Source organism: Plutella xylostella, chromosome 14 (assembly GCF_932276165.1).
Source record: "Plutella xylostella chromosome 14, ilPluXylo3.1, whole genome shotgun sequence".
Taxonomy (NCBI): domain Eukaryota; kingdom Metazoa; phylum Arthropoda; class Insecta; order Lepidoptera; family Plutellidae; genus Plutella; species Plutella xylostella.
In genome coordinates this window covers 1,831,782-1,858,282 of record NC_063994.1, presented here as the reverse complement: position 1 = coordinate 1,858,282, position 26,501 = coordinate 1,831,782, and the positions used below count along the sequence as shown (strand labels likewise).

The 26,501-nt window shown below is 40.5% G+C and overlaps 2 protein-coding genes across 4 annotated transcripts; one reads left to right on the top strand and one right to left on the bottom strand.

Annotated features, from left to right (window-relative positions):
- The first annotated feature begins 3,545 nt into the window (after positions 1-3,545).
- LOC105380938 (RNA-binding protein 41) lies at positions 3,546-7,850 on the top strand. The gene is made up of 4 exons (XM_011550553.3): positions 3,546-4,028; positions 4,206-4,791; positions 5,071-5,218; positions 6,179-7,850. The coding sequence occupies exons 1-4, from the start codon at positions 3,739-3,741 to the stop codon at positions 6,295-6,297; spliced, it is 1,143 nt and encodes a 380-aa protein (XP_011548855.3). The 5' UTR covers positions 3,546-3,738; the 3' UTR covers positions 6,298-7,850.
- On the bottom strand, positions 7,670-23,160 carry LOC105380975 (SWI/SNF-related matrix-associated actin-dependent regulator of chromatin subfamily E member 1). 3 transcript variants are annotated; one of them, XM_048625353.1, is made up of 16 exons: positions 23,022-23,160; positions 22,525-22,605; positions 21,541-21,585; positions 20,913-21,157; positions 20,313-20,402; positions 19,706-19,819; positions 19,182-19,257; positions 16,570-16,671; positions 15,984-16,117; positions 14,634-14,774; positions 14,121-14,243; positions 12,580-12,721; positions 10,048-10,185; positions 9,632-9,703; positions 9,135-9,287; positions 7,670-8,543 (listed from the first exon to the last, which is right to left on the bottom strand). In XM_048625353.1, exons 2-16 carry the CDS (start codon positions 22,589-22,591, stop codon positions 8,506-8,508), a joined length of 1,680 nt encoding a protein of 559 aa, XP_048481310.1. In that variant the 5' UTR covers positions 22,592-22,605; positions 23,022-23,160; the 3' UTR covers positions 7,670-8,505. The 3 variants fall into 3 exon arrangements, with proteins under 3 accessions (XP_048481310.1, XP_048481309.1, XP_048481311.1); XM_048625352.1 differs by lacking the exon at positions 19,182-19,257 and adding an exon at positions 17,403-17,484; XM_048625354.1 differs by lacking the exon at positions 19,182-19,257 and adding an exon at positions 17,403-17,484 and having other exon boundaries at positions 20,913-21,046.
- Between the last annotated feature and the right edge of the window lie 3,341 nt (positions 23,161-26,501).

Genomic DNA, 26,501 nt, shown 5'->3' with positions numbered 1-26,501 from the left:
ATTTTTTGCTTTACCAAATGGAGTTAAACTATGTAAATACAGTATGTAACAACGTAAATACTATTTGAATAAAGAAACACCATTGAACAGAGCTGGTTTCTGGTTTAAAGGTATAAGCACAAAGATAAAATATCATTTGTAAATTGCAATGTTTTTCTACCGAAAAAGATGCATGCGTGAAATAGTTTTCTGACTTACTCAGTTCAGACTTCGAAGGTAGGTATGAATCCAATTGCTGGAGAGCATATTTCACACTATCACAGAGATTTATCATAATATCTTCATGTAATCTTGTGATCTTCTCGGTTTTCTGAAAAAAATATTAATACCGGCCCGCGGGCGGAGCGTCGGTAGCGGCGCGAAATTATTTATTTGTACATTGACGAAAAGTACGATGTCTCATACAGAGTTTTTTATACATTAAGTGAATTAACACTTTTATTGATTGTTTTATTCCACAAACACGAATATTATCATGGATTATTAGTAAAAAATCCATTTTCAAAAATATATAAACGCGTTTGATTCAAGAAATCAAAAAGCTATGACAGAAATTTGACAGCGCGTCACAGAGTAGAATCCAGATTCTAGACTGCACTGTCCACTGGCTAAAGTGAAAGAGAGGAAAATACAGCAGATTGGTATGTAAAAACCCATTTTTTCCTATTTATACTAAGAAATCAAATAATTGCTTCTTCACTCAACGCTGTGTGTTTCGAAAGAACACATAATAAATGTATCGCTGAAGGTGTGTTCCCAGATCTTATGAAATTGAGTAAAATTATACCTCTGTTCAAGAGTGGGGATATGGAGGACCCTGCAAATTTCAGGCCTGTCTCGGTTCTTCCAGTTTTGAGTAAAATATTTGAGAGGGTCATACTCAGTCAGATGCTTTTGCATTTCAATGAAGCTCGATTGTTTCATAGCCAACAGTATGGTTTTACAAAAGGCAAATCAACAACCGATGCCGGTACTGCGTTAATTAAGCACATATTTGACGCCTGGGAAGACCATCACGATGCTATTGGAGTCTTCTGTGATCTATCGAAGGCGTTTGATTGTGTAGACCATCAGACTTTAATTTCGAAACTGAGATACTATGGAATAGGAGGAAAGGCTTTAGATTTGATAGTTTCATATTTAGACAAGAGGCAACAAAGGGTCGATATTAACAATACTAAATCACAGGGGGCTCATGTAAAGATAGGCGTCCCTCAAGGATCTATTCTAGGACCATTTTTATTCCTCATTTATATTAATGACTTGCCTTTTATGGTTGAAAAATTGACTAATATAGTTTTATTTGCTGATGATACTTCTTTGCTTTTTAAAGTTAAAAGAAGTGAAAATAATTTTAATGAAATTAATTCTATTCTATCTGACATACACGATTGGTTTACCGTTAATAATCTTCTATTGAATTCTAAGAAAACGAAATGTATTAAATTTACACTGCCGAATGTTAGACAATGCGATACTAACATTATTCTAGATGGGAATAAATTGGACCTAGTTAATGATACTGTTTTTCTTGGGATGACTATAGATTCAAAGTTACAGTGGGGACCTCACATTGAAAAATTGGCTGGAAGGTTGAGCTCCGCAGCTTTTGCTGTACGGAAAATTAGACAACTGACCGACGTTGAAACCGCCAGATTAGTTTACTTTAGTTATTTCCACAGCTTATTGTCGTATGGCATTTTGCTTTGGGGTAGAGCCGCTGATATTGAAACTATATTTGTATTACAGAAAAGAGCCATCCGCTCTATATACAAACTAGGTTCCAGGGATTCATTGAGAGAACTATTTAAAGAAATTAACATCCTTACAGTTCCATGTCAGTTCATTTTTTCCAATTTAATGTATGTACGAAAGAATATTTCAACTTTTGATACAATTGGCAGTAATCATGACATTAATACTAGGAACAAGCATAAGCTGGCTTTTCCAGCGATGCGTCTGGCGAAAGTTAATAAATCGTTTTTTAGGGTACTGTATTAGATTTTATAATAAGCTTCCAACAGAAGTTGCTCAAATGCCAGAGAATAAGTTTAAGTGTTACATTAAAGAGAAACTCTGTAAAAAAGCTTATTATAAAATTGATGATTACTTAGAGGACGTTAATGCATGGCTGTGTTAAGTAGTTAGCTCTGCTCATATTATTATAATAATCATTATTAAGCTTATAAGTACCTATTGTATACCAACTAGTTTTAAGTCTTTTTTTTGAAAAGATGGCTCAGGAGTTTCTTGCCTCCGTTCTTCTCCTTAGACAGAAAGAGCCCCCCCTTATCCGAACGGAGAGTAATTTGTAAAAATTGACGTTCATCAGAAAATTTTATATTTGTACGATGAATAAAAAATTTTGACTTTGACTTTGACTTTGACTTTATTTTTTATTACACCCCATAATTTTTTTGTATCATTTCTGCTGTCAGTAAGAAGTTTGTTTTCATAATCGGATTTAATTTTTTCATTGTTTATGGCAATTGGTGGTTGGCTGTTATTTGAATTTTCTTATTAATTATAAGGGATAATCAAGATAAAAGCAACTATTTACGCATGATTTCAATTAGGAAAATGAAGAAAAATATTCGTAGTCAAGCTAGGGAAGTTATTTATCGAGTTTTTATACAATGTTTAGCGGAACATCAAGCTGGACACATTTTGTCGAATTTGGAGGATGTTTACGCTCGTAAAGCGTCTATGACGGGTATGTAACATTGTACAAATTGTAATAACTCATTTTTTATTAGTACCAATGCTTCATTTATTGATAAACCTAGGTTTAGAGCCCAAATCGAACATTGTTTACATACCACTGATTGTAGGTTTCATCTGGTTTCGGTTGAGTCAAACCTTAACATTTTGATACTTGAAGATATATTTTTTTTTACTTACTAAATTCACATTGTGTGAATTTGGGGGGCATTGTGTGTAACTCAAAAATATTATTTATTTTATTTTATAGTTGTATCGGACCAGCGTGCCAAAGAGGGCAAAATATGGAATATTTCTAACTCCTGGAAGAAACAGAACTGGCCGTCCAAAAAGTAAAATTGATGTCTTTACTATATGTGTGCCCTTCGTCGACAGATCCAGTTTTTTTATACAGTTGTAATAATGTTATCTAAATAAATATTTATTGGTTTCACTATTAGCCTTCATATTAATTCATATTAACACCTTCTAGCTTGTATAAGAGCTTTTTTGTGGGTGGTAAGTTGTTTTTAAAATACGTAAATAGGTAGGAAGTTCACAGGCAAAATTTCAAGTATCAAAGTCAGATATGTTTCGCTATATAGGGTTGCTACATGAAAGATAGCAGTGCCCTCATTTAATTTCAGGACTTTATAGTTTCACTGTAGTTTGCTGTTTTTACCTGACTGCCGAAGGAGGAGGGCTCAGGAGGAGGGAGGGTAATGTTTTTTATTATTCTGACGAAGGCATGGAAGTAATAAGTAACGTACAAAAGTACTTATTTTACTTCCATGGACGAAGGTACATAAAATACACACAGATTACTTTTAACTGTTCCTCAATATTTATTTTCTGTACTTTCTGTCATTACCAAAATTCATAGAGAAGCCAAGCTTAAAATCTCAATAATTTTCAAAATAGAATTTATTACTGAATTTATAACTCGAAATTTGTGTGCTCTATAGAACAGACTACTTGTATCTTTACATATTATTATCCAGTCACCGTTATATTCACGGAGGTAGGAGCTGCACAAACATGGATCCTCCAGCGATGGACCAATTTCCCAAAGCGTTTGAGAGTTCGTCAGAAGTATTGCCTATAACTAAGCAGGGAATGTCCTCTTTTGATGATTTCAAGAGGGATGAGGAGTTAAATGAACACCTACAATGGTTGAAAAAGTGTGGCCTCACAGACGAAGAGGTGAAACTTTTTCGTGAGTACGAAGCGGGCCTTGCTGGTAAACGACTGATGGAATCGGCGGTTCTGAAGTCTAGATTGGAAAATATTTACTCAAAGATTAGCAACAGTCTAGACGATGAGGACAGGTAATGTTTGTGATGAAGTGATACATCACACAATGCTGTTTGTTATTCAGTATTTTACAGTAACTTTCTCTTCATCATCACATCAACTTGAGGCATTTTTATTCTGCTGTATCTTTATAATAATAATCTCTTGAAAGCACCCAAACTATAATTATATTGTTAATATTATTTTTTCAGTAAAAATGGAGACAATGAACAACCCAGCACCTCCAGCAATGCTGGTAATAAAGTTGAAGACAAATTTCAATCAGTCTTGTACAAAACTTATCCTGAAGGGCATCCGATGAACAGTTTGCAAGAATTGGAAAATGACTTGTATGGCCACCTCAAATCAGATGACATCCTTCCCGTAAACAAAAGAAGAAAGATATTGAGGCACTTGGAGAGAAGAAAAGAAAGGATGCTGGCGCAAGGGAGACTAATTGCCTTCCCTAATGAGCCTAGACATGAGAGCCCAAGGCCCGGGAGCTTGTGGGATGTCAAAGAATTGCCACAGAAACAAGCAGAAAAATGCACAAATAAAGATGCTGTAATCGGGCCCAAAAAGCCAACTATGTACACAGTCAAAGATAACAAAATCCTCCGTCTTGAACCAGTATCTAAGGAACAAAACCACAATGCAGAGGCAGAGTACCAAGCGGTGGACATTGTGATGCCGGTTAATGCTGCAGAGGAAAGACTGTTGGAGGGAACCAAAATGCATGTGGATGATATAAGAAAAATTGACAGATTCAAAGACTATGAACCTGGGATACCTTCAAAGGTATTTTATAATTTTTCTGCCTTATTTTTTGCATTAAAATGTATATCCTATTCCACGGGGAAAGACATCTGACAGAACCCTTATTACATTCCAATAAGGATAGTTTTTGTTTGTATCAGACGTCTTTCCCTGTGGAATGGGATATAGATGCTCTGCAAAAATATTAATAAATTATATGCACTGCACACCTAACATACCCTCACTTATTCAAATATGTTTATGCAAAAAAGTATTCACTAAACATGCTGTTAACAACTTAAAAACATCAAAATTTTCCAGGTACTCTACTTGAAGAACATAGCCCCGTCGGTATCGGTCGGGCAAGTGTCCCTGCTGTTCAACCAGTTCATACAAGACAACGGTGGGCCCATCGACGTGCGGCTGCTATCCGGCCGCATGCGGGGGCAGGCCTTTGTGTCCTTTCAAAGTAAGTTATAAATCTTTATAAATAGACAAATAGAATACTCTTTTTTGTACACCAAAATAATAATAAAATTATCAAGTTGTAACTTAGTTTGTAACATAGTGTCTTATTTATTATTAGGCTAATGTTATTATATTAATTAGATGTACAGTAGTGAAAAAAAAACTTAGTTTAGTGATAAGTTACCTAGCATTTCCCGCAAAGGTTAAAAGTCTTTCTTGTGGGAATTCTGAGTTTAAAAGTAGCATAAGTGATAATAGTAATAGGTTCCTACATACAAAATTTAATGATTTCTCTTCTACCACTGAAGGAGACTGACTTCTCTTAACAAAACAGTCTTGAAACCCGTGTGGACCTATGGTATTCAACTGTGGGGAACAGCAAGCCAAAAAAATATTGAAATCCTACAAAGATTTCAAAACGGAGTACTCAAAGCCATAGTAAATGCACCCTGGTTCACCAGAATGGATGAGGTGCATGAATATTTGAAAATGCCTACCGTGAGAGAGGAGGTTGCAAAACTTACAAGAACCTACCGAGACAGGATTGTAAATCACCCAAACAAACTGGCCACTGACCTTACCAGTAATGTAGGTACCCACCAGAAGACTAAAAAGGAAAAATATCTGGGATAACATAGACCAATAATACATTAGAAGGCAACCTGACAATGGGAGGGTATGCCTGCAAAGCCAATCATAAACCATGAAATGAACTGCTTATGGTCATATTAAACCGATTGCATGTTGGCAAACAAAATATGAAAAAAAAAACTCTTCTGACCGTGTGGGTGACAAAAACTACATCATATAGGATTTGTCACCTTTGTGAAAGCCAGTTACTGACCAGGGTGCGCCGTACACATAATTATAAATTACTCTTCATACGTCGTTCGGGAGGGCTTGTTACACCAAAGTTCCCACAATAATTATACTTACGCACAAACTATACTAACTATTACAGACGAGGAGACCTGCATCCAAGCCATGGACGAGGTGAACGGCACGATCCTGAGCGGGCGGCCTGTGATCGCGCAGTTCGGCAGGAACAGCAACCGCATCCACGACAATGATGATAGATAAGTCGTGTATTTTAGCTTAGCTAAAGTCTGTTTTTTAATCTCAGATAATAAATTGACAGATTCTCAATGGTTCATCAACATTCGATTGTCCCACCAATAAAACGATACGCTACATAATCGCGGGACAATCGACTGTTGGTGAACCGTTCAGAATCTGTCAAATTAGTATCTAAGATTAAAAAACAGACTTTATTTACGGTTAGGGCTATATTTCACCGGGACACCATGCGGCGCAACCAGTCGCCGCTACCAACAAACTGTATAGAGTATGTGCGCAACCAAATGCACATCAGGTGAGTAACTCTCCGTAGAGCTCTATACATTTTGTTGGTAGCGGCGCCTGGTTAAGCCGCCATGGTGTCCCGGTGAAATATAGCCCTTAGGGTAAGACTTTCCCTGAGTTGCAGAAAGGACTTTAAGCTAATGTCGACCTTGAAATGTGTTACTGCCATGCTTTGTCAGTATATGGACAGAAAGATTTAATGCCGACATTACCTTAAAGTCCCTTTCTGCATCTAGGCAATATATTTTTAATTGATTGAGGTGTTACAAACGTGCAAACTGAGTCATAACTTTATCAATTTCAATACTATTTGTGTTTTATAATCACACAAATACAGTGTTGGAACAATACAATAGGGGGCCTTATCGATAAAATCGCTGCCTTCAAGACAACCTTTGGTTGGAGGAATGACTAAAAGCAGATCAGAACTCTTGTTCACACTTATATTATTGTGTTTAAAAAGATTTTATGACTGAGTTAGCACATTTCTAGCTCTTGTACATAGTATTTTTGAGGAAAGGTGTGGTTTGCGACTGTGGATTTGCTTAAAGGGTAATTTGTATTGTGTGTGACGAATGGTATGATCAAAATAACATTATTAATATATCATAATCATGATACTAGTTAATTGGTGTTGTTGAGAGTGTGATAAAGATACAGAATAGAATAAGTTGATATGAAAAATATGAACATTGTGTAGTCAGCTACCACTTTTCCTTTGAATGGGTAGTAATTTTACGATATCTTGGTGTTTAGTGTGTGTATTTTAAATACAAATAGCCTCATTAAGGAAATGAGGCTAGTTTATACATGTTTACTTTTTGGGCAACTTGCACTTAGAAGCAACTCATGTATATTCGGTTTCACAACATTAGAATGACTGTCTGAACTTAAGCAGGGCTTAAGTATAATATCCAGTGCTGTGATTGGCATCATATGAGAAACTGGGCTTATCTGTTGTATTTTAAAAAAGAGTTGACATTTTGCAAGTCTCCCTTAGAATTTTCTCTGAATGTGATGTTTTAAATATTTCTGTGCAAAAAACCATATCAGTGCAATGTTTGAAGTAATAAATAAAAAACATGACAAATTGTGTTTCCTTAGATTATATTATCATACTAAAAGGTATGCTTATTATAATTAATGTTTTAACATATTTAATATGGAATTAGCATGTAATCTAAGTCATTTATGTACCTAATTATAATTCACTTATTACAATCAGTATTTAAATGTAGTATCTACACTTACAAATAAATGTATTATCCAGATTATTGTTTTTCTACACTATATCCCATATATTCTAAAACAACACAAAAAGCAAAACTTTATCAAATTAGCCACTATCATCCTCAGTGAAAGTTATTCAATTTTGTTTCTAATATTATAAAAGTTGCAAACACTTCTTAAATTCTTAGATCAAAGGTCCGTTTTATCCACCACCACTTCATAAAGTCTTTTAGTCATCGCCTAAGGATGCGCCAACACTCGTTCTATCTATTTGCTTAACACTTTATTGTTCCCTCTTAATAGGTTTGCTCAAATGCGGATGGATATAGATATCATTGTTTCTTGCTTAGGATGAGCATGTAAAGTAGTCATCATCATCATTATCATCATCACAACCCATCACGTCCCCGACTGCTGTGGTACGGGTCTCCTTCCAGGCCTAGTCCACCACGCGGGCCTAGTGCGGGTTGGTGGACCCCAACACATGTAAGCTTGTTCTGAGAGAGTTGTCAGGTAAGTGAGCAACTCTTAACGAGATAGGTCGCCTGCTTTACCACCATGCTTTTCCAAGTTTCTCAGTACCAAAGCGGAACAATAACGTTGTTACATCAACATAGATAGTGCACTGAGCGTCGTTTACTGCGCGTCCTTAGCCGATGACTTGCGCCGTCGTTTGACGACGCGTTTAGGCGAACATCATTCGGCCTCCTTCTTCTCCGGTGGCTCCTCCGCGGCTGAAAATAAAATGCTTTTGTTAAATTTTGACTTTAGTGTGGTAACTGATGAATCTTGTACACAGCTACGATAAGAGAGCAATAGCATATTATGTGCTTCTGGAACGTTGAGCAAACCCTGCTAACAGGCTACCTGTTAAGAAACCTACACTACTAATTCTAGTACGGCGATACGGCTCGCGACCTATCACAAGTGATTGCGAGTCCCCTCTGACCAGGTACTCCTTTGGGGATTACATTCATTCACAATCAAATGATGTGCGTGACTGTGGTCACCTTAAAAGGGCCAGCTGAAAACCAGTGCTGAGGCCTAATTATAATAATCTACCGCACATGCTAAGTTGGTGCCTTTTTGATGCTCTGGACGGCAACCTTTTTTTGTTATTCTCTGTTGTGTATTTATTTTTCCTGTATTTTATTTCTTGTCAGTGTGTTAAAAAAAATTGTATCTTTATCTATAACGAGGTACGGGGCGAGGCCGCCACGAGCGTCAAAGAGACAGAGGTAGAGACGTGACAGAGCGCAGTAGCCGATTCTCTCCCTCCGTCTCGCCCAGCACTAACGGTCACACTATAGTGTAGGTATACTAACGCTTGTCAGCGGCAGGCGGCGGCGCGTAGTGCTCGGGGGCGGGCGGGTAGTACTGGTAGGGCGCGGCGGGCGGGAACCCCGCCCCGTAGCCGCCGTAGTACCGCGCGCCGTAGGGCGCCGGCGGGTAGCCCGCGGCGGGCGCGCCCGGGGCTCCTGTAAGTATTGAGTTTGTTTATATGGTTGTTGCAAAAGTGATACAGTAAGCGGAATTGAGGTGATTCAGAGGCCCATCCAGAACAACTTCAAAGGTAGGGGTGGATTTAATTTCGTTAATTTAAAATAAAGCAAAAATTATTAGGTATGACGTACTGAGTTACATCCTTTCGGTATAAACAGTGATTTCTTCCGCGTTTTTGTCTCATAGACACGTCGCTTTGTTTCAGTAGTCATTTATGTAAACCCTAATTCAATGGCATTTTGACCGTGCGTTACTTTTCACTTCTACAACAGTGAACTCGCACTACGATTCTTAAAAAAATAATAGTAGGGGCGCTAACCTGGGGGCGGCGGTCCAGCGTGGGGCGGCGGCGGCAGCCCCGGCGCTCCCGGCGTGGGCGGCATCATCATGGCTGTGGACAGACATGCATTTATATTATACTTTGTAAAATCTAGCATGAGCCCTATGACGTTTGATCGACAGATTCTTACGCCGAATTTCCACTGCGAGCTAAACTAAGTTAGTTCGCATAGTTGAGCCAGTATTTCATACATAGTGCATAGTTTTCGGTGGACGAACATGTATGAAAAACTGTCTCAACTATGCGAACTAACTTAGTTTAGCCAGCAGTGGACGCTCAGCTTTAAGGCCCTTGAAATAATCTAATATAAAATAAAATGTATATTCTGTGGAGCTCTTTGGGAGAGGCCTATGTCCAGTAGTGGTTGATGACGAGGGCTGAACGTCATGACTTACGTGGTGGGTGAGCGGCTGGGTCAGTCGGCGGCGGCGGCAGCGGCGCGGCGGGCGGGGCGGCGGCGGGGGCGGCTGCGGGGGCCGGGGCGGGGGCGGCCGCAGTCACTGGCGGTGCTGGCTTTAACTCCTTGGCGGGACCTGGTAAATAATACACGGTGAGATGGGTGGCATAAACTGACTGAATTTTCGTAAGCGTAAAATATTGGTGCAACATTTTTGCTTCTTTCCGGCATTACCGCCTCTGCTAATTTTGACAGATACAGGTTTCTATATCAAAACCCTCAATCCCTACTGTCCCCACAGCATGGGTCTGTTATCGACGTAGATGAACGTCACTATGCGCGATAAATACCCGGCTATGGAAATCTCATTTCCTCATCTAAGAATCTGCGGCTGTTTTCTCCGTATTCCAGTTCAAACAGCTGTAATGCCTTACCCCCCTCCCCCCCGGGCGCCTCCCCCCCCGGAGCTCGGTGGCGGGCCCCTCCGGCTTCACCTCGGACGTGGACACCGCGTCCACCTGCGTGGGCGGCGCCGGCCCGCTGCCCGCCAGCTCCAGACGAGGGCTTGTCGCTTATAGCGATGTCTACCGGGTTGTAGGTTGCAAAAGCGAGAAACGCGTTTTGTTATATTGTCTACAGCGGCTGTCCAATTTCAAAACACAGTAAGCGCCAACTTTTAAAAAAAACGGGTCTTTGATTTATACATTACTTTAGGCAATTCCGCACATTCCTGCATTGTCAGAATATCAAAAAACGGCTTAGAAACGAAAATAAAATTTCTAAAAACCTAGTAACTCCACCCTGCGAAATCAAAAATGCCACGAAAACCATTTTAAAACACAGTAAGAGCCACCAACCATTTTAAAACACAGTAAGTGAAAATGACTTACTAGGTTTTAAAATTGTCAATGGCGCATACTAGGTTTTGAAATGGTCAGCAAAGGTCAATTTTTGCCCGTTAATTTTAGTAAGTCATAAATGGCATACATTATTACAAACACTTTTTTCGAAAAAATATCAGATATTTCAGTAACTGTATCATTGAACCAATGAGACCTAGAGAGGTGAATTAAAAGTAGAACATAAGGAAATTTTGTCTTCTTTATAAAAGCCATAGAGACCTTTCTCGTCAGAACCTTTCTACTAGCCCTATTTTGCATAAACCAAAAAAACTCAAACATTGTAAACTAATTTTAGCTCAAAATTTAGGAAATATTGTCTAATTTAAGGCAGCCATAAATAATGTTCGTGTCAGACATGTCTTCTTAATATGGCGATTTGGTTCATTTAGATAAAACTTAAAAATATTCCGGTATTTCAGCTATTACTTAGTGCGGTCGTGTAAAAGTGCTGCAAAATTTGATTTATATTATGTGAAGGATCCAAAACATATAAAAAAATAAAAAAACATATAAGTTATTACGTTATTATTGCAATTTCAATATACTTTACTTGTCTTAAATTACACAATAATGGCTCTTACTAGGTTATAAAATGGTCAGTGAGGGCGGTTTTAGGGTGAGAAAACCATTTAAAACCTAGTTAGTGTTTTCTTTTGTGCATTACAGCAACAATATTAGTCATATTTAAATGAAATAGTATTGTATGTAAAGCCTAGGTTCTGCCGGTTCTTTTAAGCTTACATTCGTTTAGATATGTATCATAGTTTTACCAGGGCATTGAAATGAAGGGACAAAAACGTTTTTTGGCTCTCCTGAACATTTTGTCTCTTGGCTGTTACTGTGTTTTGAAATTGGACAGCCGAGGTGTCTATTGGTCTTTTTTCCCGTTTTTACTATCGACTACTCAAAACCTCCTGTCCCCGCCGCACGGGTCCGTTATCGACATAGATAAACGTCCTAAACAACGCTTTATATCGCGTTTCGCGGGTTTAAACGAGTTTATCGACGTCGATAACCCGTTCATAAACACTTAATCCCTACTGTCTTCGCTGCACGGGTCCGTTTATCGACGTCGATAAACGTCCTAAACAACGCTTTATATCGCGTTTCGTGGTAAATACACTGCTGTGACTAGAAAGCGCTTTAAACGAGTTTATCGACGTCGATAAACGTCGTAGTAAAAGCACTATATCGCGATTCGCGGTAAATACGGCGCTGTGATTATTGTACTAGTCTCAGTTTCGCCTGTCACCGCTGCATGGGTTCGTCTATCGATGTAGATAAACGTTCCAAAAACACTTTTAATATCGTGATTCGCGACAAATACACTGCTGTGACTAGAAAGCGCTTTAAACGAGTTTATCGACGTAGATAAACGTTCCAAAAATACCTTTTATATCGCGTTATTCGCGATAAATACACCGCTGTGACTAGAAACGCTTTAAACGAGTTTATCGACGTCGATAAACGTCGTAGTAAAAGCACTATATCGCGATCCTCGATAAATATGGTGCTGTAACTAAAGCGCGTTCTATAATCCTAGGCATTAGATTTCTTTGCGACGTCGTATCCTAAAAATCTGCGGCTGTTTTCTCCGTATTCCAGTTCAAACAGCTGTAATGCCTTACCCCCCTCCCCCCCGGGCGCCTCCCCCCCCCGGAGCTCGGTGGCGGGCCCCTCCGGCTTCACCTCGGACGTGGACACCGCGTCCACCTGCGTGGGCGGCGCCGGCCCGCTGCCCGCCAGCTTCAGAGGTTCGGTCTCCATTGGCTGTTGAGAGATAGGGATTGATTAAGATAGGTTTCCAGACTTATTGTCTGATAAACTCTTATACTGCCTAAGAGCGATGCCATACGAATCGTCCTTCACTTCAACGGGTCGTGTGGCTGATCAGATTTATACGTAAAACGAAAAATCGTCAATGTTCAGTCAACGCAGCGCTAACGCAACACACATACAACGGGCGTGTCAGGCGTGTGGCATCGCTCTTTAATAGGGATCCAAACAAAAAGTAGAAAATTAGTTGTCGCTACGACAATAGCATTTCTTTCCGTCGCATTAGGTACATTCCTAAAGGATTTGAAAACTATAAAGATAAAGATTATTAGATATTTGCTAGAATATGGTCAAACATTGGTGGTTACATACATATCGAAGTCGTGATGTCGCGCGTATTGCACGCTTTTGTATCACACCAAGTTGCAGTATTGTGTACGGGTCTAAGAGAGACGTAGATCTATCTATACCTCAGCCTCAGGCAGTGTAGTGGGTGGTACTATCGGCACGGAGCTCAAATCATTCATATAGGTACGCTAGGGGGAGACAAAGATTCTCAATATGTCTGTGTAAGAGAGAGAGATACCTCGGCCTTGGGCAGCGTGGTGGGTGGTACGAGGGGCGCGGGGGCGAGGCCGCGGCGCATAGTGTATAGACAGAGAGAGAGAGAGAGAGAGAGAGAGAGAGAGAGGGAGAGATACCTCGGCCTTGGGCAGCGTGGTGGGTGGTACGAGGGGCGCGGGGGCGAGGCCGCGGCGCATAGTGTATAGACAGAGAGAGAGAGAGAGAGAGAGAGAGAGAGAGGGAGAGATACCTCGGCCTTGGGCAGCGTGGTGGGTGGTACGAGGGGCGCGGGGGCGAGGCCGCGGCGCATCTGCTCCACGGCGCTAGTGTATAGACAGAGAGAGAGAGAGAGAGAGAGAGATACCTCGGCCTTGGGCAGCGTAGTGGGTGGTACTACAGGCGCGGGGGCGAGGCCGCGGCGCATCTGCTCCACGGCGTATAGTGTATAGACAGAGAGAGAGAGAGAGAGAGATACCTCGGCCTTGGGCAGCGTGGTGGGCGGTACGAGGGGCGCGGGGGCGAGGCCGCGGCGCATCTGCTCCACGGCGTATAGTGTATAGACAGAGAGAGAGAGAGAGAGAGAGAGAGAGATACCTCGGCCTTGGGCAGCGTGGTTGGTGGTACGAGGGGAGCGGGGGCGAGGCCGCGGCGCATCTGCTCCACGGCGCAGTGTATAGACAGAGAGAGAGAGAGAGAGAGAGAGAGAGATACCTCGGCCTTGGGCAGCGTGGTGGGTGGTACAAGAGGCGCGGGGGCGAGGCCGCGGCGCATCTGCTCCACGGCGCTAGTATAGACAGAGAGAGAGAGAGAGAGAGAGAGAGAGAGATACCTCGGCCTTGGGCAGCGTGGTGGGCGGTACGAGGGGCGCGGGGGCGAGGCCGCGGCGCATCTGCTCCACGGCTCGCTCCACCATACGGTTGAAGGTTTCCTCGTCCACTGCCGGCTTGCAATGCTAAAAAAATAAAATAATTACGGGTTATTTCTGTGGGAATTCAGGGATAAAAAGGGTGTCAGATTACTACATGCTAAACTTCAATGATATTTATGCTGCCATTTTCCCGCGGCCGCGCAGTGTTTTATGAACCCTATTTTGGTGTCATCTCGGTTATTTTGCTAAATCTTATAGTTTTCGTTATTTTAAACACTTTAGTAAAACTCCGAAGTTTCTATCTCTTCTAGTTTATTTTTTAAAAAATCCTAAAGTTTCACTCTATCCGGGTTCCGAAAATCACAAAAAATATTATATAACACAAAAAATATTATATAATACACAATAGATAGCGACAATAAAATCTGTAAATTTAGTATCTCATATTAAAAAACAGACTTTAGATTTAATTACCTTCTTAAGCTCCTCCTGGAAAGCGTCGCTGCTCTCGACGAACTTGCGCTTCTTGGCGTCGAACTTCTCCTCGATCTGCTGCAGCTCGTCCTCCAGCTTCTTCTGGTGCATCGTCAGCGACTGGACTTGCTTCTTCAGGATCTGTGGATAGTGAGCTAAGGTAAGTTAGTTGAAGCGGCAGGGTTCAGCATTTGCTGAGCTTGTAGCCTTTTTGGCAATGCGTTGATACACCAGTATCTAATAGACTGGTCATGATTGATTTAAAATTCAGCTTCTTCTGATGTATTGTTAGCGACTGCACTTGTTTCTTCAGGATCTGAGGGTTAGATGAAGTTAGGGTTAACATTAGTAGTGGTAGAGGGGTTTATTTAGTGCTAGTATAAATAAACTAACCTTTGCCTGCAGCTCAAAAGCATACGTATGTGTAAAACCAGGGCTTCCTGGATACAAATAAAAATTAAAACACGAATATCCGTTCAGATTGTAGAATTCAAACCCGTAGGTCTGCTGTATTCTGGGTAGTCAGCCACTAACGCTAAACAGATTGGCTAGTAACTGCATACTTTTACCACAAAGTTGTTCTTTTATCATTCGGCATTATTATATCAAATGTGTGGCCGGTCCACTGCCACTTGCCAGTTTGAATTACAGTCAGCTCTAATCTCTTATCTCTGAAGATCTGGTCCACTCGGGGTCAGCTCTAGTGGGCGGGGGTGTACGCACGTGCATCCGGGCCGTGGTGACCACGCTGCGCACGTCGGGCACGGCCGTGTCTCCGGAGACCTCATTGACTCGTGACGGTGGTCAGCTGTAGAGCCTAGTCTCTCGTTGACTCGTGACGGTGGTCAGCTCTAGAGCCTAGTATCTCGTTCACTCGGCGGCGGTCAGCTCTAGAGCCTAGTCTCTCGTTCACTCGGCGGCGGTCAGCTCTAGAGCCTAGTCTCTCGTTGACTTGGCGGCGGTCAGCTCTAGAGCCTAGTCTCTCGTTCACTCGGCGGCGGTCAGTTCTAGAGCCTAGTATCTCGTTCACTCGGCGGCGGTCAGCTCTAGAGCCTAGTCTCTCGTCAACTCGTGCAGTCGTGGTCAGCTCTAGTGGACGGGGGTGTACGCACGTGCATCCGGGCCGTGGTGACCACGCTGCTCGGGCACGGCCGTGTCTCCGAAGACCTCGTGCACTCGGGGTCAGCTCTAGTGGGCGGGGGTGTACGCACGGCGGTCAGCTATAGAGCCTAGTCTCTCGTTCACTCGTCGGCGGTCAGCTCTAGAGCCTAGTCTCTCGTCGACTGGGCGGCGGTCAGCTCTAGTGGACGGGGGCATGGTCAGATTGGTCAGCTATAGTGGTGTACGCACGTGCATCCGGGCCGTGGTGACCACGCTGCGCACGTCGGGCACGGCCGTGTCGGAGAAGATCTCGTTCACGAGGCGGTGGTTGCGCAGGTAGCGAGCGTAGGCGATGTGCTTCACTGACAGGCCGTCGTCTTGGTCTGTAGAGAAACAAGGATAGGGATTATATTGAAGTATTGACACCTTATGGAGTTGCCCCTTATAGTTGTTGTTTTAGCTATTGGGCTGTTTTGCCCCTGTCAAAAAGGGACAGAACAGAGGAACAAAACAGTTCGATAACTATGAACAAGGGGGTTATAATTACAGATATGTTGGTAAAGTTAGTGATGTTGTAATCCAAAATAGAGTGAGCACTCACGCCGTTCAAAATAACCCAACGAGCTCTTTCGGCTTACTATACCACTTTTTTCTACGTCGTACGAGTTAGCTAAAACTTGGCGTCTTGGCTGCTTCCCATTTCCCATCTACCACTAGGTACCCAAAAATTTAAAAAAAATCTATCACTACATATTATAAATCCACTTCATGAGTGCTATATGCTACTTTTTACCAAGAAATTTCCAGGTAGTAAAATGTAAAGGAGTCTCTTTACCTTCTTCGTCCTCGGCTGGTTGGATGTCGATTCTTCTGTCCTGTTGCTGCTCCTTCTGAGCGCTTCCCTTCTTGTTAGTAGTCTCTTCTTCTAGGTTACCCACTGTGGCATAAAATTCATGTTAATTTACAGATAATTTATGAATCGGTGCAAGCTCACCCAAAGCCAATGTTTATTGTTCATGTCAGTATAAAACTACTATAATTCAAAATCTACACAATTATGGTAAATAGAATGCGTCATTAAGTCCATAACAATGCAATACTGTGACTGTGTATTTATTAGCATAAGTATAACAACTATAAAAGTACATAATTTGGAAACAAGATCGATCTAAAACTAGGCTTAGGGTGAGCTTAATTAATGAGTCCTGACAGTATTAGGTACCAGTCATCATCATCTTAGAAGGAATTTCGAAACAATTACACACTAACATGCATAAGAATTACAGTTAACACCCAACCCATTAGCAAACCATAAACAAATCCCTGGCTTAAATGGTTAGTTTTAGGATATAAAGATATTTCACTTTCAGTTATGATAAAACAAAACACAAACATGCAAAGAATTATACACAATGTTAAGTAATACATACATAGTATACCTAGACTAAGCTCGTCGAATGGGGATGAAATCTTTCGAAACATTACCAACATTTACGAAAAGTTTCAATATTGGAGTAATCCTATGTTATTCTTGAAAAGATTTTAACGTTTATTCAGAAATACATTGAAGCATTCTTTATATTTTACGAATTTAAGGTACCAAATAAAGTGTTAATAAGCCAAAAAACATAATCTAACCAGCATGCACTTTTCGTATCTTCGTCTTACCGACAGTCTTATTTTTCGCCGCGATATAGGCGAGGTAAGCCGGCGAATTGTGGTACGTCTTCAAACTCTTTTCATACTCCGACTGCGTTAGGGTACGCGCCCGGGAATGGTGCAACAATTTACATTACGTGACGGTGCATGTGGGGAACAAAATTACAATTATTCCATGGTGCTTGGTTAGTCACAATTGGGGTGGCTGGCTAAGGGTATTTGTCAAAAGAAAAATGTGAATTAGACCAAGCAGTTCAACGTAGGTGCGCTAGACGGCGTTGATTTAGACCAATCATAAATGAGCTTGAAAATATACCCGCATATCTCCGCACGCGATGCGATTGGTCAGGATACTCAGAGACGCTGACATCTCATTGGGCATAGGTTATGCCGTAGTTTTGGATAAATTATTTTCAATACCCTTAGCCAACCAACAGGATAACTTAAATACCAAATTTAGAGTGTACGGTGGCCTGCGCCTAAAAGTAATCAGGCGAATTGGAAACAGTAATGCCATCTAGTAACCAGCTTGTAAATATAAGTTACGGGGCGGTGGCGGTAATAATAACAGCATAATGATAGCATATTTCGAGAACGCTATCATGGTCGGTGATAGTCTGAGTGGTTAAGCATTCATGAATTGATGCGGCGGCATGAGGTCCCTGTGTTCAAGTCCTCCACTAAATAGTAAAACTATTGGTTTTTATTTTTAAATGACTTTTAACATTCTTGATATCAGTAGTAAGCACCGATAAGTAATATTTAGAAGCCAAAGCGATTTATAAAACGTTGAGTGGAACGCAAGTGTTGTATTGTCTCAAAGAACTTTGGGATTCATGATCACATATACTTAATATATTATAATAATAATATATAGTTCTAGCCTCAATCTTATGAGAACAACTCAATAAATAAAAAGAAGCAAGTTTTAGTTAGTCGTCCTCTACATTGCACCTGACTGCTACTAACTATTGTAGATTATTGATCCCATCAAGTGTGTTATTGATTAACAATCAATTTTAATTTAGTTTTTTAAATAGTAACAAACCCTTAATCGAATTAAAAAAATTAAAAAAAGAAAGTAAAGGAAACTTCTATCATATTATGATCTTTAAAGTCACAAAAAACAATAACAGGATGCGAAGTAAGTATCAACAAATTCGTAATAACTCATGCGGCACCGCCGCGCCACGCCTTAACAACTACGCCACAGTCACTATGACGAAATTGTAAGAAATTAACTACCTAATATACACAGTAGTAAAAACAGCGAATACTAACAATATCGTACTGCTCAAACACTCTTACTTATAGAACAACAACATGCACTTATCAAAACACACGTCCAATACGTTGTAGTTACAAGGTTTATACTAGATGGCATCACTGTGCGGACCGTGCCTGCATACTTTTAGGCGCAGGCCACTGTACATGGGAATTCCTGTGTGCTTTAGAATATACAGTGGCTTCAAATTCATTGTATCCTGTATATTATGTCAAAATAATTATGTGAATGTTTCCATGATGCATATAGCGTGTTAACACAAATGGAGACATACACTAGCACCACCGAATCAATTTCAACCTTAAACACTGGTAATAAAGCATAATTTCCAATGTCATTGAATAAAACAGAGGAAATACAACCTTTTCAACAGTACACAAGGTCTCAATTCAATCAGCATCCAATATTTTTGTAATTTACAACCCGTGTTACCAAGCATGTGAGGTGGTATGATACACATAGGACCCGGTGAATACATAAATGCCTATGTATATGTTATATACCTCTGGACTTGTAAGCCAGCCATTGTACGTACGCCGGAGAGGCTTGGTATGTTTTCAACATTTCTGTGTACTGCGCCTGAGTTGAAATAAGTTACATTATTAATATTTAATGTTGTAGTTTTGCAGTGTTTAATAACCCCTGGAGTGTGAATTGACTCAATTTGTGATTTCACCTCAATACAAAATCACCAAAACAAGTTTCCGTCTTCAAGACATAGGTCTCTCTCTCGCCCTGTTATGGAATTATTTAAGGCCACATAGTACGTCATAAAAGGCTCATATTTCCAAAATAACCGTACCAGTAACTGATTTTAAGCTGTGGTCTGTTTTTTAAACTCAGATACTAAATTGACCTACCTATTCTGAACGGTTCATCAACAGTCAATTGTCACTTAATCGCGAGATAATCAACTATTCATGAACCGTCCAGAATCTGTCAATTAAATTAGTATCTAAGATTAAAAAACAGACTTGAAATCTTCTATCTCTTGTACTTTCTCAGTTTTTTTTCTACAAAATCATACCTTCTCCGCCTCATACTCGTCGACAAACACGGCCTTCTCGGTCTCGGGCAGGTCGCGCCACATGCCGCCGATGATGCGCCCGATCTCCCACAGCTTGAGGTCAGGGTGCTCTGCCTGGAGATAAGAATTTATAATACATCATAAGTATGTTTCTAACCACTGTTGTTACAGGACAATGCGTCATAATGAAGATGAATGGCGCCATTGGCGCGCAGTTGACCGTCACTATTCGTCAATGTAGGCGCTCCAATCAATATAATTCGTCCCATAACTTAGATCTATAACTAGGTATTGAAAAAAATTAAATCTCGAGTGGCAATTAGCCTGCTATGTATGCCGTAAACTCGATGACGGGTGTTGTAGATGAGTTCTCGAGTGGAGATCACGCACAGGCAGACATAGCCTGGGACGCCCCATGGTCCACTAAGCCCACGACCTTAGACAGAGAGTGGCTGTAGAAGGATGAAAGAACAAAGAATGAGAATGCTGAGGACAGTGTTGTAGCGCTTTTTTATAGAGGCCCCTACAATCCAGGCGTGTTAGGTTACGGACGAATGATGATATTGAAAAACTTACCTTAAGTGTAACAGTAAAAGTGGTCGTTTACCTTGACGCTGTCCCAGACGCGGCGCGAGTACCTCATGTAGGGCATGAGCGGCTTCTCTGGAGGCTTCGGCGGCTTGGGCAGCCCGGCGCCCTGCGGGGAGCGGGGGTTATTTGTGATAAGTTAATTTCAGATAGGCATAGGTACATTTTCCAAATGTATCCAAACGAAATTGATAGTATGTAAAATTTACTTTTATGTCTGTTGTGTTAACTGCTGGTGTTCCTTATTTAAATAAATAAAATAAAACAAATGTAAATAGTTTTGGGCGAGTAGTAATATACATTCATAGTTATAGTAAGAACGTCGTGTGTAGTGTGTACCTTAGGCTGGTATTTCATTTCAGTCATGCTGATCGTTAAGGCAGATAATTTCTATGAAGCGTCAGCGCTGACATAATCAGCGTGACTGTAAAACCAGCCAAAGGGTAGGTGCTGAGGTAAATTTACAAATACGAGGTATCCTGCACTGCAAAATGAAGGTCTCCTTTCAGTAAAATGTCCCATCTTCAGTATTCAAGGTACATCTCCGTTGCCTACTACTTTTGGCTGAATTTTACGAATTGAATTACATATACTGATCTAAACCGCTTCTCGCACTCACCCCAGCCGGGAGCTTCCCGATCTTCTGCGGCTGGAAGGCCGGGTGCGAGTGCAGCGTGGTCACGAACGGGCTCGTCTTGTCGTCCTTGCCGCCCCCGGCGCCCGCCGCGCCCGCCGCCGCGCGCCTCCCGCCCTCTGCACCGAAACGAGCCGCCGGCGTCACATGCTGCCCCCAGTACTGGCCCGGGGCGGGCGACCCGTACCCGTACTGATACTGCTGGTTATGGTGCGGGGCATTCATACCGCCTTCAAGCCAAGCAGCGCCGGCAATGCAATGAAAGAAAAAACAAAAAAGCATAAGGGGACGGGAAGGGGGGAAGCAAACGAAAGTAATGCGTCAACTAGGTCGTACTGTAGTTGTTATTGGTTGTTAGTTGGTCAGTACTAGCAAAGAATAAAGGGTAGTAAGCTCAAGTGAAATTAAAGAGGATAAATAATAAAGAAAACAAATGAGAAGAGAAACAACAAAAAGAAAACAGTGGTGTGTAGATGACGGTGATTGCTTGTGATCGAAAACGAAATTTTGCGTGATTAACATTTAATACCCCAAAGAATAAACCTAAGGCCGAAAAATGGTGGTGAGAACATAATTTTGAAAAAAATAATTGTAATTCATCTTGGTTCATTACCTTTTACCATACCGTAAGTCATTGGGGGTCCTGCTACCATGTAGTCTGTTGTCAACAAAACAAAACATCAAATAAAACAACAAAAGAAAAATAGGATATGTAAACAACATAACAAAACAGGTTATAATATGCGAAATAAAGTTTGGAAACAAAGCAGAATTGTTTGGATACATGCTAAGAGGCTTTTGCGTAGTTGTAAGTTGGCATTACAAAGAACATGTCATCTAGGTCTTGTAGCCCGGCAAGCGAGGCATACACCAACTATGGCTGGTTAATCAAGTTAGTATCTAAGGCTATTCTAATAATAGCTGCTCAAAATACAAATAAAGTAATCATTACATTAAAACAATCATTCTGCTGCAAAGTTCTATAACTTTAAAATCTGCTTGATTTCAAAATGGGTGGCATAATGGATTAATTAAAGACATTGTATCACAGAAAGATGCTGAAATAATTTCATTATTAAAACACAATGTGGAAAATTTTGGTTGCTTCTAAATCATGCAAAAGGTCTTTACTTAACGAAAATAAATCTACAAACATTAACTGTTGCTGTAAACTTCAGGACATAGACCTCTTCATCATCTTTTAGATTGGTTTTTAGACACTATCACATCATCTCGGAATCAAACTGCTGGACATAGGCCTCAAATTTCCTAAGGAATGGTAACATTGGGATTTCTCAACCAGCCACTACTGAACACCTGTTCAAGGATGTCATCTTCTTCTTCAGCCTATAGCAGTCAACTGCTGGATGTAGGCCTTTCCCAAGGATATCATATCCACAATTTATTCCAGAAAGAAAAATGATTAAAGGATATGCCATTGTCATGTAAGCATGGTGAAAGGATTGGCCAGTCAGACTAGCAGCAGACAGTATATATCAATAGGTAATACACTACAGCATACTATGTTCTTCTGGAAAAATCTGAAACTCGTCAAATAAAGAGTTAATATTAAATTTAAACAAGAAAGAATACAAACGCGGATTGCTTTGAGGGCTCGGCATCGACATGGCAGGGTTAGGTTTGTAATTGTTTGGCATCGCCATCGCGACCAAGAAACCTGAAATTATAAAAACAAACAATGAATAGAATACCATATAGACTAAATTTAATTCTCTTTATTGCTAGACTAAAGGCTAGTCTGGTACACGTAGTGCATATTACAGTAACACGCAGACGAGTGTGAATTACATTATTTTGCTGAAGGAATTCTATTTTGTTACACACAACCAATATGCTTGACGTTGCATTAGCATTTTATGAGCGCCACACTGCAAGATTCCTCGTCATCTACATCCAGTGATTCTAGACATTTATAACAATCAAAACTAAATTATGATTCATAACACCACCGATTCTTCACGGCGTTGGTCTTTATTGTTGAAATGCCGTATTAAGATCGGCGTTTTCAACAATGTTTGTTGACGCATAAAAAAACCGTATAAATTAGAACTACACAATAAAACTGAAGCATACCTGAAAAATTCGGTTACAAATCTATGCAATATTGGTTTTGAATTCAAGAATCCAGCATAGAAACGATTAGAATTCACAAAATGATCGAAATTTCTAAGTGCACAAGCAAAGCGACGCCATTTTGACTTGACGTTTAACAAAAGTCAAAATGACATGACAGGAAATGGAAAGTGGAGTTGCCAGCACCGAAAAAATATTAATGCAGCGTTCATTAAAACAAACAAAATTTTAAAAACACTGAAAAAAACTGAGTTGTTTTATTATAACGCACGCAGATAAAGAAGCAATAGTTTTATGCTTTATCTGTCAATACACTCATCTAAAAAAAAGCCGGCTAAAAGTTTTACTCGAGGAGGCCGAAGCCTGCATATACGATAACAGTAGTTGCCAAGTCCTCAGAGGCAAAATGACTGGAGCGTATATGGCGGCTTATAGCGAGGAATGCGGATTCGTGCCCTGGGAACGCAACATCCCGAAACTCACTCTCCCACACAACAACCAAATGGTGGTCGTAGCTCAGTGTACCAGGATTATGCTAGAGGACAAAATCCTAGCAAAAGCGGAAACCATTAACGCTACCTGGAATAGCTGGACGATGCCCACCATCGCTTGGGTGAACGGGGTACCTGGATGTGGGAAGACAACCTGGGTGGTAAATAACTTCGATGTGAGCAAAGACACCATTATCACCACGACAACTGAGGCGGCCGTCGATATACGAAACAGGCTAGCGCATAGGATCGGGGACATGGTTAGAACTAGGGTACGTACGATGGCATCAGTCCTAGTAAACGGCTTTAGAGAACATGTCGGATGCCAACGCCTGATAATTGACGAGGCCCTGATGAACCATTTCGGGGCAATCGTAATTGCCGCCCGCCTGTCCCGTGCCAGTGATATTGCTCTAATCGGAGACATCAACCAGCTACCGTACATAGACAGAGAGAACCTATTCGAACTAAGGTACAGTCGCCCAACACTGGTAGCAAACATCACCCAGGAGCTGTTGTGCTCATACAGAAACCCCATGGATGTTGCATACGCCCTAAGAGAAGTATACTCAGGCATATACGCAGCCACAACGCGTATCCAATCCCTGCAGCTGAAAAGGTTTACAGACGCAGCAATTCTAAAATCCCAAACCAACACTCTATTCCTGACGCATACACAGGAAGAAAAAGAGACCCTGACCAGCCAAGGGTTTGGAGAAGGAACGGGATCACGCGTCTTAACCATACACGAAGCACAGGGATTGACGTACGAATCCGTCATTATCATAAAAACAAAAGATAAAATAAAGTTGCACGATAGCATACCTCACGCAGTAGTGGCGCTGTCGAGGCACACCTCCGCCTGCACCTACTATGCGGATGACACCGAGGACGCTATCGGCAACCTCGCTAAAACGGCAATAACAGCACCGAAGAAACGGATCCTCGAGTACAACCTAAAGATCGCAATAAAAAATCGGGACAAAGAGGTCGTTGCCCAGCAATCAAGGCTTTTGGCAACGCAAAATGGAGCGGAATAGGAGAATTTTGATTTTAATTTTATATTGACGGCCAAACCGTATTGCATGTATTTTATAGTTTTGTTATGTATAGTATATAGCATGTATTGTATAGTTTTGATATGTAGGTATTGTATAGTATATCATGAATTAATATTATCTGTATAAGAACTAACCAATAAAATTAAGATAGTTTTAAGAACACTGTCACACATTAACACCAGGCAAAACAACAGCGATGACAAAAGGAGTGTGTGGCCACTGACAGGCGTCTGTTAAGTTCTCTGAAGACAGCTGACACTGGCCCTACCCTTCAAATGTTTGTTGCCATTATAATTGTAAGTGTGACTGTGTGAAACAAAGAAAAAAAAAAAAAAAAACAAGAAATGCACAACTGGGGGTTTTTAGTCGGTTAAAGGCCGACACTACCTGGGTCCCCTTCCCAGGTGTCTGTGTAGATTTTCCTCCAGGAGTGCAAAAAAAAAAAATTATTAATAATATATAGGTATATATATATAAAAGATAAAATATATATATTATAAGCTTCCACATTGAGTAGTGAGTAGTTAAAAGATGAAGACAAAAAACAACCAAACTCTCACAATATATTGATCTCTCAAAAAGGCACGGACATAAAGTCTGTGGAGTGATAATAAAATCTTTAAAAAAAAAAAAAAAAAAAATACACAATAAAATACGTTTTTTAACTATTGTTAAAGACACACTCCTTAAAACAAAGTTTTCCATTAAAGTTATACACGTTAGAAAACAGACTGTTTACCTACTATAGTAGTAGTAGTTGGTTAACTACCTCTAATACTATATCTGTGTACTACCAGTAGTCCTAGACAAAAGCCATTCTACAAACGTTAACGACTATCGCTAAAAAAAATTTGTTTGGATTTGACATTTGGTTACGACAGCTAGCGAAAACGAAAAAAGAATGATAATGAATGAAAGAATGATAAGATGACTGGCCTGTGTCACTCCGCGCGTGGGCGGCGCAGGCGCCGGCTTGGCGCCTGCCGCCTCGAGGGGGCGAATCTAGTCGGCTGCCGCAAGCGGAAGACGATACACGCGCGCGCTATTTGTTCCTATTTCGTACTAGTTTATAAATGTCGTATTTAGGTATTTATTAAAATTTATGAATAGAAAAATGGAAATAAAAAGAAAAAAATACTGTGCCGTATTTAATTGCTTAAATACGGATCGTGATCCAAATTTTTTTTTTTTTAGATTACCAAAAGATTCTGACAAGTAAAACTAATCTAAGTATTTTATTGATTTCTTCTACGTTCCTTATTTGAAATGAAATTAATCCGAACTACAAACCCTTTTTTTCTCCATGTTGAACAAAGTCTATTCCAATTTATTTTCGTTAAAGTATTAAATTTACAGACACAACTACCTTCAAAATGTATTAATGAAACGAATATAAAATGTGAGCTGATTGGGATTCGTGCTCAACTAAACTAAAACAGAACATCATGATCAATTTCATCTCAATATTATCACGCATTATGAAGAAAAAAATCATTTTTTGACTGAAGTAAATGTTTTAGGTAGATATAGGTACCTATCTACCTCTTTCTTTTACCTTTACTTCAAATAATAGATCTATGAATAGGTCTTTAACTATGAAATTGCCGTAGCTTCAACTAGTCATTTCCAATAGAAAATACGTTTGGAATAGCTTTGTATTCTAAATTCAAATTATTTTGTTTTAATATCATGACATTCTTTTTACAAACTCAGTCCGTTGCTTAGTAAACGTTGTAGTCTGTGGTGCTGAGGCAACCCTAAGGTGGCTTCTTTTTCAATGCGTATAACCACGTATAACTTATTATGCACCGTAGTCCAGTGAAATAAGGCGCATATTCCCTCAAAAATAAATTGGTAGGTAAGTAAATAAAAACGTGTGCGGCTGGAGCGCGATCTAAATTAGATCTTATTGCTTATGGGATGGAGTC

Bases quoted from the DNA above. Each gene is read 5' to 3' on its own strand.
- LOC105380938 (XM_011550553.3), top strand. From the start codon at position 3,739: ATGGATCCTCCAGCGATGGACCAATTTCCCAAAGCGTTTGAGAGTTCG. The intron at 4,792-5,070 runs GTATTTTATAAT...AAAATTTTCCAG, and splicing joins AACCTGGGATACCTTCAAAG to GTACTCTACTTGAAGAACAT. The intron at 5,219-6,178 runs GTAAGTTATAAA...TAACTATTACAG, and splicing joins GGCCTTTGTGTCCTTTCAAA to ACGAGGAGACCTGCATCCAA.
- LOC105380975 (XM_048625352.1), bottom strand. From the start codon at position 22,591: ATGGCGATGCCAAACAATTACAAACCTAACCCTGCCATGTCGATGCCG. The intron at 14,775-15,983 runs GTGCGTACACCA...CACTATCCACAG, and splicing joins TCACCACGGCCCGGATGCAC to ATCCTGAAGAAGCAAGTCCA. The intron at 8,544-9,134 runs GTTAGTATACCT...TTTTATTTTCAG, and splicing joins GCCGCCTGCCGCTGACAAGC to CCGCGGAGGAGCCACCGGAG.